We start from the raw sequence: 20,548 nt of genomic DNA on the forward strand, positions 1-20,548 counted from the left end.
CAAATCATGTTAAGAAGACACCTTTCTGAACATAAATGTGAAGTTTCGTGCTCATTCGATGTATTGTTCACCTGATCTTAACCCTAAACGTTTTCTTATATTTAGGCCTATAACATCTACAACTTGCTGCTGGCTATACCTTGTTTAGGACTTTCAAAAGAAGTACCTGAATGTGCAACCATAACTGTTTCAAAATAGCCCGCGATAGTCATGCAGGTAACTCCGAGGTCAAGCATTGAATTGGTTTGAACAAAGATACTCATAATGTATTGAGTGCTACTTTGGTTTGAATGAGGAATACTACAGGAATACACATGAGCATGATGAGGATAATCTCTATTGTTGTGAATGAGTCAATGACCTTCAAAACTTAAGATTTTGTTTACATACACCTACTAATTGGTCATATTAAACCCAATAACATTGAAATTCTTGGTTGTGAAAAAAAAAGTTCACCTACTTATAGTGCAATTTTGATTTTGTGCCATATCGGCTATCTTGGATGATTTTTGGCAAATGTCCTCTAAATGCATGATTTCAATGCCTTGGTTTGAAAAAATAAGTTATGCCAGTGACTAGTTAAGTGCCATTTCATAAGAAACCCTTTGATACTTTCACAATATGCTTGTTTCATGTTTGCAAATATGTTAAAATAAAGAAATATATAAAGGTAAATATATGCTTATGCCAATTTTGCTCCCAACTGCTATTTTTGGACCTTGTCATTTTATTTCGTTCCAATGACCGGTCAGAATGGGAAACTTTGATAATTCATAATTCGAAAAGTTTTTGACCGATTTTGACCATTTAACCACCAAAATACTTCTGTTGATTAGTTCTACTCAGAAAACAATCTTTTGTAGCAATAGGGTCAACATGAAATTTTGATGGTTATCCCTAGTATTACCAATACAATACAAATCAAGGTTCCTGAACATGTTTTCATCATATGAAGTATTGCCCTAGAAATCAAACTTAATGTTGGAACTAGCCAATTCTGCTCTGACGACCTATCAAAAGTGAATGCATCTATTCCATAACTACTTGGATTCCAAAACCTGAATAAATTTTGCTTGTTTCATTATAGAAGGAAACAAGCGGTCTATAGCATGAAGACCCATTATATGATAAAAAATTATGTATACAAAATCTGAAATTGCCCAATCATCAGAATCTAAAATACAACTTAAAAATCAGCTGTCATTCTTTGCTCTAGGTATAAACTCTATTTCCAAATAAATGTTGTGTCTGACACAAGTCCCACATATTCTGCAACACAGGTTTCATACTACCTTGTTTAGTTATTTTAACTACTGCTTGATTGTCAGTAAATCACTTAATCCTATGATTGGAACGTTTACCAACCATAGATTGCATCACTAGATCAACCGTTAATTCTCTCCATGTAAAGCTTCAGGAATAACAAAGCTATACTCATATCTTCGAATTTTACTACTTTCTCATGAATAAATTGGTTCACAATTCTTAGATCGAGAATTAATCTCTTCTTCCCAATCTACTGGACAAAAACTGTTATTAGGGTTAATAACATGTGGCGCTATATGACAATCTTCAACTGTGCCTAATTGACCAAATCAGCAATAGCCCCAATTACAAAATCTCTAATCTCCAAAGCAGATTTGTTATTTCTTGAAACTTGAATTTTCGGCAAATCATAAAATGGGATTACATAACCATATTTTACTGTGTCCAGAATGAGATCAGGAGCACCAATTTTATGCCAAAATTCTTGAGAACTTAAAATGGCATGTACCATTAGATTCTTCATATTCTTGCTAGATCATTTACCCTAAGCATTATCAATATTCATGATATCTACAAGAACATCAAACTTAACTTTTATTTACATTAGCGGCTGTCTCCAGTCTGGGTTGCATTCTGGTAGGGCTTATCTCTGTATTGACTGGTATTGCGTGCTCGACAGGTTTCCTTCCAATGACCGAACTTGCCGCAGAAAAAACAGGTTCCTTTCGCTTGCTTGAAACCGGGGCCATACCCGGGGTTGCCAAGAAAAAGCGGATTAGGATTAGCCCTATGAGGGTTAAAACCAGAAGTAGACTGAATGTCTCTCTTGAAGCGTTTTGGCGATTTTCTCGCTTGCTGCTTCTGTTTGATTTTCCTCCCCGCTCTTGCTTCTGCCCGCATGATCCTCTTCTCATCGTCTTCATCTTCAGCCAGCTCGTTTGTCTCATATTCAGTGACGGTTGTCCAACCATGTTAGCTCTGTTCAGCCAATTTTATCAACTTTTGTCTATCTTGTAGTAGACCCACGGCTTTTCTTAATGATTGGTCTGCATCAAACGGTTTCTCTATATAGCTTCTTCTATTAACTCCACAATGGATCTGATAAAGAACAAAAAATACCAAAACATGGTAAAGGCTCATTAATTTTATTACATAATAATCATTAGGGCTGGCATTTTCGGGCAGGCTCGCGGGTACCCGTCCGAGATTACATTACCCGGGCAGGGAAAACCCTGCCCGGGTGCCCGAAATTTTTAAAAAATATATAAAAAAAAGTTGCAGAAAAATTCTGTCTAATTGAAGGGAAATTTTGAGATCATGTTACCAGGAATCACATTTTGCCAGCACTGGTAACAACAAAAAATAACATAAATAATAAAAATGTATGAATATAATCAAAATGATAACATTCTTCAAAAGATAAGCAAATAAAATCAATGCTTTTGACATTAGGCTTTCAAACAAAACCAGAAAGCATAATTATTATATTATAGTATTGTTTTTGTTCCTTTTTACTTGCAGGAATGCATACAGCATGTTTTGTGCTAAAATCCTGAAGCAAGCTAACAGTAACATGTCTCCCAAGGAGAGGATGGCAGAATGTACCATACAGTGGAATAAGCTTACCAATGCCAAGAAGGAAGCTTACAAGACAGAGGCTGCCAGGGTAAGCAACACAAATTAATTATTGAGACAATGAAAGAAACAGTGTAATTGACAATGAAAAACAAAGGTAATTGAGGTGGGTGGTCCAAGTTTAAGGTTGCATGATTGGAAACCTTATGGCACAATAAGAGAATGGCTGAATATACAGAAACAATTGATCAGTTTACCAATGCCATAAAACAAGACTAAGACTGCCAGGATAAAGTAAAAGTAATAGAACAATGAAATACAAAAGTATTAATTGTGTCCGACTGTCTGCTGATCTGATTTTTCAGTTTTCTACCTTACTTTGAGGCCTACCGCTAAATGTATCTAATTCCAATTAAGTTATATTGCTCCAGTGTTTTGTGCACAAATCCTGAAACAAGCCAACAAGTATTTTATCACTCATGCATAAATTCTAGACAGTTCATTGGTTGATTACCATTTGCCATTTTTACCATCCCCCACTCCGTGTGATAGCCATCATGTGCTTTGCCGTAGTGCGCCTGCGCCAAGCCGTTCGCTGACTCGTGGACTCGCCGATTTAGTTATGGGGTGGACCCCAAAATGTGAAGTATATCACCGCAAAACATGGTGTTATGTTGATGAATAAATGTATTTCCTACCTTAAATAGTATTTTAGTAATAGAATTTATGCATGAGTGATATAAGACAAATATTAACTGTCTTAAAGCCGTGTAATGGTCGAAACATCCTCACTCGGTGAAAGATGTATTGTTCCATTCCACTCGCCGTTCCGGCTCGTGGAATGGAACAATCCATCTTTCACCTCGTGATTATATTTCGACCATTACACTCATAAACAGTTAATATTTGTATAATATATGACAGTGTGTGTGATGTGATACAGTTTTTAATTAACTTATCAATGCCAGAAGTAAAGCTGCCAGGGTAAGAACAGGGGGTAACAATGGGGGTGCAAAGGGGCAGACTCCTCCCTGAAGTAAACTCAGGACCATTAGAATGAAAGCCAATGGGCTATTCTAGTGGAAATTTATACGGTTAAAACTTCTATCCTATGGAAGATGTGACCTTAATCTTCCACACATCGAGTGTGAATTTCAAATTGGGTTACCTGTATGGGCGATTCCATTTGGAATCGCCCACCTGCTGTGTGGGAGATTAAGATCATGTACACCCATCGAATGTGTGTCATCAGCCCTCAGATCGGCCCTCAGACACACACATACAGGCATAGAGTTCTGCAGTAGCATGTTTTGTTGACATTTTGTGTAATGTTTACATCCATGACGGTTCTAATACCATCATCAGACAACTCAAATACAAAGGATGTCAGTTGGCAATCTTAATGTTATGCAATCAAGTTTACAACACTATCACTCTTACAATGAGCAAAAAGTCACTCAGGTACGCAATTCAAGGACCAATATTGATTACCTGAAGTGGCCTACTGCAAATGACCAGCTATAACCTTTCTCATTTTCATGTTATTTTGCAATAACAAAACCATGTTTTCCTTGATTTTGGTATGAAATTGAGCAAATATAATTAATTGTCATGTCAATTTGGAGTTATTAGGGGCAACTAAAACTGATATAAGGTAAGTTTTATATGTTTGGAATCTGTATTGCCTATTCTGAAGGAATTATTGCCATGTAAACAAACCATCCCTTGGCCAATATGGACATGGTGTACAGCTATTCAGTACACTGTTTTCCATGGGTGACTGTAGGAACCCATGGATTCGATCCATGTAAAGATCATGTCTTTCATAGGGGGTGTATGGATTTCAACAGGAATAGCCCAATGTTAACACAGCCAGCCATTTCTGGATCCTGTTAGTCTTCAGCACAGACACAAAATTCAATTGATCTGCAGTAAAAAAAATGTGACATGGATATTGTGTCCAAAATTGTATGTTTGAATTTTGTTTCTTCTAATTATGAGTGAATTGTTTTCTTTTCTTACAGTTGAAGGAAGAATACACACAAGCTTTACAGAAATATGTAGCAGTAAGTATACTGGTTGACTCTGATTATGTTTGAGTATTTGCCAAGAGCTTTTCATTCTGACAAACTTTTTTGGATAATGAAGTGCACTTATGAACAAAAGGGACAAACGTTTCGGTATTAATTAAGCAATAAATGTAGAAGTGATGATAGAATTATTTCTTTCCAGTTGAGTTACATCTACAAATAAATAAATAAATTTATTTTTTACACAGAAATTAACACCTGACAAAGCCGATGAATTCCGGGAGGATCTGGAGGCTCTTCTCAAGGCATCAGCCAAGAAAGCTGGCAAGAAAATAGTGACTAGTAGCTCATCCCAGTCCAAGGTAAGCAAATAGCTGCCCATCCTCCCAGGGTACTAATGTAGCATCTATAAATACATGATGAATTAGATGCTGTGTTTTATATTGGGTGGGCAATAATCTGTGCATGTGATAGCATCCTGTATTTTATTATGTGATGTGATGTGGTAGTGTAGTTGCAATGTGCAGCCTTGTCACAAAAATATGCATGGGAACTTGGCAGGCTATTGTCTAGCCCAAATTAATACCGTTATAATTTGGCATGTGCCCGTGAGAGGTTGAAAGAGATATTTAGTTACAGTTAGAGAATAAACGATAGGATTTTTTATTTTGCCTATCCTACTGTGTGATAGAGCGACAGGCAGGTCCAATATTTTGAGTAGTGGATACCGGTGGCGCACTTTTCGATAAAAATATTGGACCTGCCTGTCGCTCTATCATAGGTAGAGGATAGGCAAAATAAAAAGTACTGTCGTTATTCTCATTCTTAATCAGTTAAATATTATATTAATAACTATAAACAATTTTTTAAAGCAAAAACTAAGTTACCGTCATAAAAACTCAATGAACGAAACTTGTTTACAACTTCACGTATACTGTTGCGCATACTGCTAGCGCGTTCGCGTATTCCGCACTAGTCTACGCATACAGCGCGATACATACACGCGCACCTCTGCAAGCGTGTTACGCAATATCAAGATGCATGATGGCGTGGGGTGCGTCTACGGCCTGATAGACGACACCGAAATCATGCGATTGTCCAATCAGAAATGTGTCTACGAACTAGACCACTCCCACTGACTAAGAATGTGTGATATTAGGCACTTGCTTCAGTGAAGAGATTCATTCAGTTGCATTGATGAAGATAATCAAAAGTAGATTTTTGTAGCCAAATCCAAATAAGTTTTTTTTACTCAAAAATCGGAGCTTCGTTATTCTTGGCTGATAGCTAGCTTGATCACAGTTAATCTGGTGTGGGCTCTGCTTCTCCTACAAGCAAGGATGCATCAGCTACCAAGTTTTGTGGGACAGGTAGTGGACCAGATCATCTGTGATCAAGGCATTATTCAGCCAAGATAGTGAAAGCCCAGATTTGTGAGTGTTTTTAGATGTAATTATTTTGCCTAAATCTCCCCTACAATACATGCACTCAATATAAAAACTTGACGGTCATATTTATAGCAGCAGATCAGTTTTTAAATGTATGGGCTAATTAAAATGCTAGCAGACAAGTTGATCAAAAAGATAATGTAATCCTTGTGTGGACATGATTTTCAAATTTGCATTATTGCTAGAAATACTACCAAAAGATGAAACTTGCAATTTTGGTGTGTAATTAGATCTACATTATGATGTACTTGTTCCAAATTTTATTATCCGATTGTAGCTAAATATTAAATGGCCAATTTTAATGAAGGTAAAATATTTTATATCGTGAATTTTATTTTGTTCATAGTTTTTTTGATAATGAAGTTTTAACTGTTCATAGTTTCATTCATTATAACCTTTTTTTTGTTCATTTTGATAGTTTCATTATGAATAACAGAGCAAAACTTTCCTACAATTTTAAATTTTAAGAATGCTACATCCTTAGGGATGGCAATTATTTTACTTAAGTCATAGTTTCTTTGATATCCGAGTTTCATTAATTATAACCTTCTTTCAATACCAAATCTTAACAAAGCTGCATCCTTGTTAGGTTATTTTATATAATGTTGTGGTTTCACATACTGACAAGCCCCAGATAACTAGAAACTGTCCCTTTGTATTATACCAACTGTAAAATCTTGAGGTGCCAGAAAATAAGTTTGGAAGACTAAAGTGCAAGAAATTGCCAAAACTTGCTGTATTTATCTAGTTGTTTAAGGGGGTACTACACCCCTCGATAAATTTGTGTCTATTTTTGCATTTTTCTCAAAAACTAATAATACAGTGGTAACAAAAGTTACATATATTATAGGTGCAAGGAATCCAAGTATTACACTGGAATTTCAGTGACCCAAGACAAGCGGTTTGTTATTTATGATCAGAAATAAGGTACCGCTAGGATGTACCTCGTTTCCTATCATATATACTGAATCGCTTGTCTTGAGTCACTGAAATTTCAGTGTAGTAATTGGATTCCTTGCCCCAATAATATACATAACTTTTGTTACCAGTGTGTAATTATTTTTTGAGAAAAATGCAAAAATAGTCACAAATTTACCACATGGGTGTAGTACCCCTTAAAGCACAAATGATTGCATCTAAAGGTTAGTTTTGTAGCCAGAAAAGCTAGAAACCTCATAGTTATGTTGATATCTGCTCGAATTGCTGACTTATTCCCAGAAGGTGTACATGACGGCATGAATAGGGATGGTTGACAGTAATCTGCCATTTGTTAGTATAGCTGGAAATCATGTTCATATTGTGTTTGCATGTGCTCATGTTTCTGTGTGCGCTGACATTGTGTGATAGCTTGATATATATCCGCAATCCCTGCTTTAATGTTGTGTCAAATTTTATCAGCAGCATTTTTCTGATCATATTCGTAACAGGTAATGAATGCTGTATTCATAGTTCTTGCATATCATATCACATTCTTAAAAAATGCCCGGTGGGTTCAGTTTGTATTTAAAGGTAGGACGTATGACCGTTCCAGGATTTGAAAATGACCCCTATTTCACAGGGAATCGAGGACATTTGCAGCAATTTTACCCCCTATTTTGCGCGAAATCAAGGAAAATTTGCCCCCAAATACCTCCCCTATTTTTATCATTTTGAGGACGCATTTTCATTTCACCCCCTTATCAAGAGGAATCGAGGACATTTTTCCGAAATAAATACCCGTATTTTTACCATTTCAAGGACACTTTTGAATTTTTCCCCTATTTCACGGGGAAATGAGGACAATAACGAAAACTGTAGCGGTAAAACGCGGACCAAAGTCCTAGAAATACACCCTATTTTTCATTTCAAGGACAATTTTGCTCCAAAACACCCCTAATTTGGACAATCGCAAACAATTTTGTCCTCGAAAATTCCGCGGATATTTCTTGAAAAGTACCCCTAATTGGAACCATCATGCGTACACATTGTCAGTGAAGACTGAACCCACCGGGAAAAAATGCTGTACATCTTTTGTTATTGGACTTGTTTCTTGTTTGTCAGTATGTATTCCTATGTTTTCCTTTTATATTTGTGTTTTTATTTGCTTTTTGCACAATTCTGTTATTCCTACCTTCACAAAATTCATTGAAACTAACAATTTCTTCAGTTAAACATCTTGAAACTCTTTGACACAATTGATTAAGATTTATTTATAACTGGTTTTGTTTTAGTTCTCAGGTACTAATTAAAAATAGAGAGGATGGATTTTGATCAAATCACACCCTAATTCAGGGTTCCTACAAGTACAAAAATGTAGTCCAATTATTTAAAAAAAAATATTATTACAGGTTTGTTGAAATAATGAGTCTAAAAATGTATGAATGCAAGAAAACTTGTTTTGCTTCTCATCCACCTTTTCTGGGGTAGGGTCGGTCAATGAACTGTTAAAATGTCAAAATTGCAAAATGAAAAAATAAACCTCTTATGGAATTTCCAAAAGTTTGTATTCTTTTGTACAGTAAACCTTTTTTCCTGATTTTGAAAATGTGGATCTCTCTTGACCATTTTGTAGGAACCATGAATTGTTGCATGCATGAATAAACCACTTAGTTTACCTCCGCACAGGTCAAAGTCCCCACCAAGAAGCCAAAGAAACCAGTGGATGCCCAATTCATTTACGCGGAGGAGCACCGTCGTAAAGCCAAGAAGAAAAATCCCAAAATGAGTTCCACCGAAATCACTAGGCTCTTGGCGAAGCAATATAATGAGCTGTCGCAGAAGAAAAAGGTACAGCAACAGGGATTAGGGTTGCCAGTTGGCTGCTAATTTTTTTTTTTTTTTTTGAGAAAAAAAAAATTGTAGAGTAATCAGAGTGGGTGTGGGAAAAATCGGTGGATCACAAATAAAATGGAATTTAACAGTAATGCTTAATGTGGTCATAATGGGTTAATAGTTTTCAGTAGAATGGTGGTGGTGGCGGAAATGACCAGGTGAGGGCTACAACAAGCTTGCATTAGCACCAAAATATTACTATTGTATTTCATTTGGTGTGTAGAAGCATGGGTTTGCGTTGGTGGTGGGAAGTCATTTCCTCTGGAATTCCTAGTTTTCCTAGACAGTAATTGCTACCTTGATATGGGATGGTAAAGCACAGGTCACTATTTTAACCTCGAGTCTGGAGAAAAGTGGTATAACAATATAATTCAGTATGGCTGATTAGTGCTAGGATTATTTCTTTACATTAGGGTGATTGGTGATGGGAAAACGTTGGTAGGTATTATGACCTAATGCCCTTCACTAAAACATAAAGTGCAACATTTGGTAATGTGATTTTTTTTAATGGTTTTCCTTTGCATCATAGCTGTACCCTATGGCATCCCCCTCCTCCAGCTGCATAGTTTGAATGAAATCCTGCCAATTGTTGCACAAATGTTGTAGAATGCCAGCCTGCCAATGTAGATGTGTATTATAGTAGTATGCTGCATGCTTCATGTGTAGGAAATGTGCATGGTGGTGGTTGCATCAAATATATATATTAAATGTGAAAAAAAAATGTTTTTATGATGATTATAATGTAATTTGTACAGGGAGATGTTAGTTTTCCCAATTAATTTAGAATCTGAAATTTTCCCATTTTGAACAAAACATTTCGATTGTGGTTGTTGACCAAAACACATTTTAAGTCATTTTAAAGCCCCAAAATGCATGATCCAAAATTGTGGTTTAAAATCCAAAAAATGTAAGATATTAGCCCCCTCTGGCTCTGGGAAGTGCTGTGTTTGAACCTAGCTAGGGATCTAAGACCACAGGCATAATTTTCAGAGGAGCTACTGGCATCTCTGTCTGTAGAATATCAAGCAAACAAGAAGAAAATAAATATTTATGTATTTTCATTGGTAGCCCTAAAGAAAGTTGAGCTGTTTCATTATCTGTATTGGGAAAATGAACCTATTTCAGAAAATACAAGTGTACAGGTGTTAGGCAGTCACAAAAGAAGTAAAGATGGTCTTGTACATGTATAAGAGAAAGTGTTTTTGTCAATTTTAAATAATTATTACATTGTTTTGTTATATTATAGGATAAGTACATCAAGAAGGCTACCGAGGCTAGAGTGTAAGTTTACTTCAACTAATTGTACTGATTTCACCACATATTATCACAACGTATGTAGTTTTATACCAGTATTCCAATCCCTTTGGAAAGCCAAAACCTGTATTTTGAAAGACTTTATTTTGAATCTTGGAAGCTATTTCCATGAAGACTTTGCATTACATTTGGATGGAAAAAATTGCATCCCCAAATAAGGAAATATGTAAGTTGTGGGAAATACTGCTATTTTTGTGGGAGGGGAAACTATGGATTATCTTCCCAGAAAAACCTGAGCAGGTAGCCCTTACAAATGACTAGTCTTTAGTTCAAATTTGTTTTGAGCTAGCTTTGCTCTGCTCATATACTGTATTTCGTCAAATAGTCGCCCCCCTCAAATAAACGCCCCGCACCACTTTTTTCAACCAAGATGTTTCAAAAATGCCGATATTTCCATGCTATCTTGTGTAGTAAGCTTACCAAGTTGTGCACATGGTCGATAATAGCATCAATAATTGGCGAAAATCTGGATCAGAAACCCGGAAGTGAACCAGAAGTGAAGTGTTTCTAGTTCGTAGTTTGTCATTTTAGCGTGTGTTTTTAGTTTACCTAACGATTTTAACGGGAATTATCGTTCAAAAATTGACCTTGAATAAACGCCCCCCCCCCCCTTGGGAAAATGTAATGCCCCCGGGGGCGTTTATTTGACGAAATACGGTACAATGATACATGCTTGTGTTTATGTCATAAACAAGATTACATCTGAAACAGACAAACTGTCAGCATTTTAAACACTGTGGACTTCTGCTTGTGAACATTGATTAATAAATATATGATAATGCAATAATAAATTGGATTTTTTTTTTGTTCAATTCTTATAGGGATGGTAACCGTGAGAATGGGGAGACAGAAAGGATGACAAGCAGAGATATGTACATCAGCAGCAAAGTAGGAGACTATATGACACAAAATAAGGTGAGTTAGTAGCAAGGAGTTACGTAGGAGAAAATGGTCATGTACGGGGACCAAGATAACGTACCTTGGGAATATTTCAAACTTGAAAGGATCAGCCATACAGGGATGTGTTATCGTCAAAATTACATCACATGCAGAAAGCAAATTAAAAATAGTGTTTATAGGGTGTATGGCAAAATGTTCCAGACTTGATTAATTCCCCTTGCATGTATGACTACAAATGTGATGAAATTGTGTGTGTCTGGTGTCTTGACACACTCATCATGCTCATGCAGACTGCCATCAGGGTGCTGGGGGTGCTAAATATATAACATAGATCTAAACAAGCGTCGCTAGCATAGTACAGTGCACATTCCCATGCAACATATGTGAAATGGTTATAGGATATGCGACTGCCACATTCAATTCTTCACAGTTCATTTGAAAACTTATTTTGTAGGTTAACAAACAGAAGGCATTGGCTGCATTGAGAAAACAGTGGGAAACACTTCCAAAAGAAGAGAGGCTGCATTGGATCAAAGAGTCGGCTGCTGCTAACAAACTGGTTGCTGTAAGTAGTCTGCACTCAAATGCCAATTACAACTTTGCTCCTTCCTGCATTGAGAATTATTTTGTTATGTAGATGGCTAAAGTATTATCATTGATGATTTGCACTTATAAATAAGAGGCATGTGCTTTTCCTGAATGATGCAGAGTCAATACATATAATTATGCCAATAAAAGTGTCAATTTTAGTTTGTCCTATGAGACTAGATATTTTTATTACATTTAGCCGAAGCCGGGTAAGACCCAATAGTGGCTCCAAGACCACTTAATTAAAGGGATTCCTAAAACAAATAAACAAACAAACACCCTCCCCTTCCCACTCACACACATGACACAACAGGACCAGACAAATGGGTAAAAACAGTTGTGTGACACTTGACAAATATTGGCTCAGTAAAATAATTCCATCAGTCACACGGGGGAGAACATGTACGCTTCAAACGGGGGAAGAACACGTACAAGGCTGAACTTTACCCACACAATTTCTCCTTTTTCAGGAGAAATACGCTCAAAAAAATTGCAACAAGTGTCAACTTGTAATGTAATAATTATTCTCTTCGAATAGAGATAAACTTGTTTTGGCTATAGACCTGCCCTTTAAGGTTCCAGAGATTGGGTCTAGGATGAGGTTTGTAAGGATTTGAAGATGCTGAAGATCTTGTAGCCACTGACCACAGATCAATATGGATGAAGGTCCAAGGAAGCAGAACTCATACAGAATAAGGAGTGAACAAACATGGAAAGTGCATGTAAAATTTAACCATGGACTTTGGTACTTATTTTTGACTTTTTATTATTGTATAGGTGTATAATATGGTGGTTTTTTTTTTCAAATTGAAGTTCAAGATCAATGTTTCATCTATGTATATTTTCATTATATGTTACAGGATACACAGAAGGACAAACTCTTGATCAAGAATGCGCCTCAAAAGCCATTCAAGTAAGTATAGGATTTGATGTTATTATGTTGTCACTTATACTTTGATATCAAGAAGGTTAAAGAAAAGGTCTTATTTATGGTTAGATTAGGGAACAACCCACAAAAAAATTGATGTCCTATAAACGAAACTAATTTTGCTTGGGAAGAGGTCAGCTATGACATGAAAAGGGTAACTAGCATGTTATCAGTCTTTAAGATATTCTAGGGTTTCCAAAAGAAAATTAAAAACGATTTACAAAGCTATGTTGTCCTAATAGACCTGTCAACTGGTACTGATTTTCATTATTTTGTTATTTTGCACTAATTTTACTCCAGAACACTGAAAAAATTCTTGACAATGCTAAACAATGCCAAAACTACTTATTGTACATGAATCTGAAAATACTGATTTTTTATAGAAATTACTGATTTTAAATGTTGAGAATATAATAGTGAAAAGTGATGTTGTAGGGGGTTGGCAGCTATGACGTAACCACATCCGATAAGTGTCACTGTATCCTGCACGATAACAATTGCTTGACCCATAGCCCTTGCATCCCTAAGCCCTAGCCATAACCCTAATCCCATGTCAAGTACAGTCTCATACCTGAAATTAAAACCATTCCTGGCTTTTTTTTCTCACCACACAGTAGTGCATATAAGTTCTTTACCTCCGAGATCATGCGTAGCGACGAACTGCGCCCTCTGGATAACAATGACCGCATCAAAGAGGTTGGCAGGCGATGGAGGGAGCTGAAACCTCAGGAGAAGAAGAAGTATGAAGTCAAGAAAGAGACTGAGATGAAGACTTATAAGAAGATGCTAGCCAAATATAAGAGGGTAGGTTGAGACTCAAATTACAGGTTTCCATGCTTTTCAAACTGAAAGTTGTATAATTTGGAGCCAAAGTGCCAAAATTTGACTTTTGTGAAACAGACATTTTATAGACAGCTCATATTAATTTAAGTTTATTTACAATTTTGGGAATGTGACCTTTTGGCAGGTTGTGTGATATTTAATTTTCTTGGCACACCTTTACCAGTGAGCCATACCAATACATGGACCTGGCTGTTAGGATATTAAGCTGTTTTGGTATGCACAATATAACTACATAATATGCATGATGTGTATCAAGATTGTATTTATGTAGGGAGTGAGCTGATTCTCATAAATACCGGCACCTTTAAGGGGGTACTACACCCTGGCCAATTTTGTGCCTATTTTTGCATTTTTCTCAAAAATTATAGCGCATTGGTGACAAGTAAGATATGTATATTATAGGGTCAATGACTACAACTACTACACTAAAAATTCAGCAACTCAAAGCAAGTAGTTATTGATCAAATATTGGTTTCCCCTCATTTTTGACTGTAACTTCACAACTGTTGTCTGTGCTGAAATAAAATTTCCAGTGCAGTAGTTGTAGTCCTTGCCCCTATAATATACATCTCTTACTTGTCACCAATGGGCTATAATTTTTGAGAAAAATGCAAAAATAGGCACAAAATTGGACAGGGGTGTAGTACCCCCTTAAGATATTCGTAATGTTAAAAGTGCTCAACAAATAATAATAAACAACCAATCATTGAAGATGGAACCAAATACAGTATAGTTTTCTACTCGTAACAAATCCAGTGAAGTCAAGCAAGTTTTGCACTGTTCGCCACCTTGAAAATGTAATACAGTGTGGTGCATGTCTGAAACAGATTGCTATAATTTGAAATCGAGTTTGGTAGTGACATTGGCACTCATACGTGGTGGGTGCACCGCAAGAGCGCCCACAAACCATCCCCCTTGTATGTGTGTGTACACTGTACGTGCGCTAAAATACCCTTCATGATTGCGACCAGTGAAAATGCGCACCTGCGTCACTACTAAACTAGCGGCCATATCAACACCTGAGTAAATATTGATACTTTTAACACAAAGTGCACAATTTGTGTGGATAACCAATGTTACAGCTGTACTATTGTTATGTACTTGATTTGCATTGCAGACATTATCCAAAGAAGATCAAGCCAGGCTGGATGAGCTGCTATTACCAAAGAAGAAACGAGTCAAATCAAAAGTCAAAGTAAGTCCAATATTTGTCCTCCATGCCAGGCCCGTACGCAGGGGGGTGCCAAGTCAAGTCCCAGGTTTTTTACGGGTTTTTAATCAAAAATGTCCAAATTTTGGAAAGAAAGTCCACTTTACACAAAATCGCCCCACCCCCCCTTGGGAAAAAAGTCCACTTTTTCAAAATCAGCACCCCCCAAAAAAATCCTGCGTACGAGCCTGCTCCATTCAAAATTAGCCTTTCAAAGCTTTCAAAATCTTGAGTATAGACTATGATGTCAGGATGTCAAATTTCTGAAAGAAAAAAAAACACCTAATTTTGTTGACCTACGGCAAGAACTTTTTGTGTTTATTCAATTATCACTCTATAAAGTATCCACCATCAAGCCTAAACATGTCCTCTCTTGGTTTTTCAGCAGGAAACCTTATCTGAATCAGAGGAAGAGGAATCAGATGAATCGGGCAGCGATTCGGAAGGAGAATCCGAGTCCGGATCCAGCTCAGGATCAGGTTCAGGATCGGAATCTGAGTCCGAGTCTGGTTCAGGTTCGGATCAAAGTAGTGGATCATCGTCAGGAGAAGAGGACGAGGAAGGGGAGGAGAATGGGGAAGAAGAAGGTTGGTAACGAAACCAGACTATCAACACTTTTAGTCCCTGTGCTTTGTATGCTGTGAATTCTCGCATATTCATGAGGGCTTATCATGCGTGTCTAACATTTATGCCATTGTTGCGTGCATTCGCGCTAGAGCGTTGCATGTCCTTGTGTTTATGTGAAAGACTAAAAATACGAGGTATGTGCGTACTGCGTAGCAATTTCGTCTGCAGCGTTTCATGGAACGATTGGCCCTCATTACTTTGTATGTAATGTATTGACCAATTCTACCATTCATTTTAATCAATTAGCAGCACCAAAGGTCACTCTCAATATCAAATCAAATTTGCCTTACCTCAAGCGACCAATTACTTGAGTTCTTACATGATGTCCAACTTAACCAACAATCACATGTTTTGTTTGTTCCAGATGGGGAAGAAGATGATGATGACGACGAAGAAGAAGGCGAAGACAACAACGAAGAAGGAAACAATGAAGAAGGATCAGGGTCTGGATCGGGATCAGAATCTGGCTCTGGATCAGAAGAAGAAGACGGGGATGAAGAAGACGGTGATGAGGAAGGTGAAGGGGGATCAGGGTCGGAGGGGTCCAGTTCGTCCAGCGAATCCTCTGGGGAGGAGAGCGAAGAGGAGGAGGAGGAGGAATGAAGAGAACCAGGAATGGTGCATTATGATGTGCAATGCTGCGTTATGCCGTATGAAGTAATGACGCCTAGCTAGCATGTTGGCTGATGCTCACGTTTGGTATAGACAACAAATAAAGAGTACAGATGCAAAATATCCAAAGGCCAGCTGCCTTGTATGAATGTCAATTAACATATTGAGAAACTTTGGTAATCACTTAAGGAGATGCGCTAAATCAGGCTGAATAGGATATCAAAAGCTCACATCCATTCTAAAAAGAAATATGACCACTAACAATAAGTAAAAAATTGCTTTTAATAACAATATTTCTTAAACATTTATATTTGTCATTTTCATTGGCTCTTGCCTGTGTTATATGAGACGATAGAGTAGGGGTGAGTGCGCACATATTGAACTGCATGGCTGCGTGAATCGTTTGCGTTGTGCATAACATGATAAATGCGCAGTGATCTCACACAATGGCATGGTGCTATATTTTGTGTCCGCGTATGAAGGAGTCAATGAATTCACCAATTTTGTGCACGGGAGTGACTTGATACAAATAGACCTAAACAGTGGCCGTAAAGTACATGCAAACATAATTGTATGGGTGATTTGTTTTTAAAGAATGAGGATAAAAGTATTATTTTGATACCCGCCATGTCTCTATCGCCTGATATAGCACAGATATAGTGTTATTTTTGCGTGAAGCAACTCGGCATACCGCTTTGTTGTTCCACTTAAGACAAGGCAGCAGTGGTATGTTACATCTTAATTCTTCAAATGCTGATAAAAAATAAAACATGAAAACATGGCGTAATTCAAGTTGTTAAAAACACTTGATTCAAAATGAGATATGTATGAAACTTATGACTGTTTGTACTGTAACTACAGAAAATGCTTAAACCTTCCAAAGTGATGCACATTGACATAAATTTGTTTTAATATTGTCTCTGAAATTGTAAATTTGTGTGAAAAAAGTCAATGCAAGTATAAGCTGTCAATACTATTACCACATGCATTGTATATCAATTGGTGATATATTGAGTATTGCTCAACACAGCTGTGTCTGTCCTGTTTGATTTGCTTGTTCTGAAATCATTCAGTATTGTATGTGATTTGTAATGTGATTTGTACTGGATGAGAATTTTCAGACTGATTCTAGACTTTCATGTTAAGATTGATACAGTAGGTATGTTCAGACTCTTTGGGCACAATGTATTACAATTTCAATTGCAGGAATTTGAAGAAAAAATCAAGTTTGATTATAGCTTTCAAAGTCTATTACTCAGGTCATTTGTGACTTTACTTCATACTCATAAGGCACTATTGGGTATAAAATACTGTTGAGGAAAAAGTGTAAGGAGTGACTGTTTCAGACTGAGTGGAATAAGTACCTAAGCAGGCTAGGTATCACATTGAGGAAAGTTATCAGAATTTGAAAGAGCAGACTAATGTTTTCATGAAAAAGTTGTCAAATACTGTCCATCCAGTTTGATATTATTTCCATTTGTACTCAAGTAAATGTTAGGCCCGGGGAGTAAGAGTGAATGATGTAATTTCACTATACACTCCAATGCAAAGCTTTTACTCCAGATCCAGTGAGTAAGAGTAGTACAACAAATCATACCTAGAATATTTTCTCAATTTGAATTTTATCCTTTCTAGGTATGACTGAGTTTACCGTAAAATTTGCGTCAATTCCCGATGTCATGATATATGCGCCACGTTTTGTAGGTTCCGATTGCCGATTATATAGACGAGTACAACTGGTAACCAGCCAAAGCCGGTACTGTGCAGTTCCGGTCTGCTATTCAATTGTGTGGTGCATTGGGTGACATGTATTTGCTACATCATTTGCCTATACGATGATCCACCCAAAAATAAAAATCATCGTATATATCCCTGTACTAGAGTAAGAGCCTCTTACTAAGAGGGGTTGGTGCAGAATTACAGCATTTCATTATATAATCTGATATTGGTCTGTATCAATCAGGTTTGGTTGTAAACAAATTGTATGTTGTCCTTCAACAAGAAATCAGTGATCAAGAATTGATTGTTTTAATTATAAGGTAGCCATAACACTGAAATGTTTGGTTTAACCAAGAAATATATTTTAAAATTATGTTCAACAAATGTGTGATTTATCTGTGAAATATGATGTGTTGTTTTATTGTTCCTTCAGAAAAAATAAATATATGAAAGAAAGTCGGTCATTGACCAAGACGTTTTAAGCGTAACCAAAGATTCAGGTGAAAAGGGTCTTTTTTCATGATTAGGCACTGTATGTGTGTATCATGAATATGGTATCTAAAACAAGTAAATTTAAGAAAAGGGGTATACCTTGCACAATAAATCAAGTGTTCAGGGAATATTTAGCATGGCATAAAGGTTGAAAGCTATCAACTTTTTCCAGTTGTTAAGAAGGGTTTTAAAGTCAAGAAGAAGATAAAGGAAAGCCAGTACATTTTGTACATGTTTAGGGTAGGAAATTGCACTTGTTACATGTACTTGTTTAGGGGTTCATTTTCAGATGTCGCAAATAGCTGTGTACTTGGAGGGCCAAGTGAAGTGCCACTTGCTGCTTCACCATGCTTTTATAATGTTTACAGGGTGTCCCAGATTGATTAGAACTCATTCATGCAACAATTTCCATATCTGAAGTTTGTGACCATCAACATGTTATGTGCTGGTGCTAATCATTCTGAAAACCCCTGTAAAAGTTAGTTAAATTTTGTTACATCATCCTAAATGCAGAAAATTGTTTACGTAATTATGTAACCTGAAATGAATGGTCCTTTATCTTGCACAATCTTGCATTTACATTTGAAATTTAAAAGGCGTTGTGTTTGAGATGAGGACTCATTGAAATCATTCTTAAGAGAGCTTGGATCAACATTTGTGTATAGTAACCATTTCAATGTGCTTCCATAAATATAAGACATTTCATACTCGGTGTACATCAGTTACAAGTATTTGCTATGCTGCAAAGTTCAGTCATATTAAGACAACAAAATCACAGATTGGATTTGAGAGATGGTTGACTGAAAACATGTTTGACTTGTTTGTTATTGATTTTATAAATCTGTGAGGGCTTTATCCTGTTTCTGCCTAATGATATTTGGTGGCAGTTCAAAATTGTACTATTTCAGCACAACAATGCTGTTTCCAACTTTGTTGCAGCAATGAATTATACATGGGCAAATGTGTAACCAGGGTGTGACAGGGTGCCTCTTTGGAGAACAAAATAAAAACAATGAAAATTATTAATTTAAACTTTAACACTAGTTTATTTCGCTTACCGGGAGCGCTTTCGAGGAACTTCCTCGTCATCAGCCGATGTTGTTAACTCAAACAAGTAGTGTTGAAGTTTAAATTAATAATTTTCATTGTTATTACCACTACGTATGAATCTGCAATTCTATATAAAATAAAAACAATTTTGATGAAATCAGGAATGGTATGTGTTTCCCCTTTTAAACAGAACAAAAAGCTCATTGATGAGACTTTTTGCACTCTCTGAAATGAAAAATAATTCTAAAATTGTATAATTACTGAGAGGCTAAAATTGGCTGGAATTGTCTGATTTTGCCAGGGGGCTGGCTTTACTCGGCATGCCCAACTTGGTTATGCACCTGTACTGTATGCGAGTTATGGTTGTGAACATTCACAAAGAGGTTGGGGGGTACTCAGTTCTGGCTGAAAATTTAACCCATGTTTGCATTACATCCCCTTATAGTCATTTTTACTGAGTACTTCCCTGGGGTTGAAAGTGCAGAAAAGTGTTTGTTGCAACAATTCTCTGCACACTATCCCTTTGTAAGTTCTTGGGTAGAAAATATGTAAGTGTGAAACAGATGTGAAATGCTCTCCCACCAAACTGCAAATTGCCTTGTCTATCACAGGGTTTTGTCAACCTTAGGGTTATGACCCTATACAAACTACAAGCTCACAACTTTGGTTGTGAGAGTTTGCTTGCATCGGTTGATTTTGACGCATGCGACCCCATTTCTTGAAAGTTGGGCCATACAAGACACCCAGTGGTTTACGTGGGTTGTGTTTCATGGCCTTATGTCAGTTAATGGGATTGGGTGCTGTATGTTATCGTATGCCACCCTGCATAATGTTTTAAAAAAGAAACATTACTTACATGTTTTGGTCATGATAGTACATGTGTCCATATGTTGGTGTGTTACAGAATTGTATACTTGGAACTACTGGTTGCTTCAACTGTGTGGCCAATTGTAATGCAATGGAAGCCGCATGGATTGTACGGTCTAATTCCATTTCAAAAATGGAATCTTTGAAGAGTTTGTTTTCCCCTCTTGATAACTTGTTCTGTTATTCTTGTGCATGTGATGAACAAACTTGAATTCTGTTGATAAATGTTGTGACAATGTAATCCTTTTCTTTTTTTACAAAAACTTGT

General features: G+C 36.7%; 1 protein-coding gene across 1 annotated transcript in view; it reads left to right on the forward strand.

Moving 5' to 3' along the window:
- LOC140161964 (nucleolar transcription factor 1-like) overlaps positions 1-20,215 on the forward strand; it is a 38,622-nt gene extending 18,407 nt beyond the window's left edge. The window contains 12 exon segments of the mRNA XM_072185258.1: positions 2,788-2,932; positions 4,866-4,907; positions 5,120-5,233; positions 8,924-9,085; positions 10,377-10,411; positions 11,266-11,359; positions 11,799-11,909; positions 12,793-12,845; positions 13,475-13,664; positions 14,821-14,898; positions 15,299-15,500; positions 15,905-20,215. Coding sequence (XP_072041359.1) covers positions 2,788-2,932; positions 4,866-4,907; positions 5,120-5,233; positions 8,924-9,085; positions 10,377-10,411; positions 11,266-11,359; positions 11,799-11,909; positions 12,793-12,845; positions 13,475-13,664; positions 14,821-14,898; positions 15,299-15,500; positions 15,905-16,143 — 1,465 coding nt within the window. The 3' untranslated portion in view covers positions 16,144-20,215.
- The last annotated feature ends 333 nt before the right edge of the window (positions 20,216-20,548 follow it).

Source organism: Amphiura filiformis, chromosome 10 (genome assembly GCF_039555335.1).
Source record: "Amphiura filiformis chromosome 10, Afil_fr2py, whole genome shotgun sequence".
NCBI classification, from domain to species: domain Eukaryota; kingdom Metazoa; phylum Echinodermata; class Ophiuroidea; order Amphilepidida; family Amphiuridae; genus Amphiura; species Amphiura filiformis.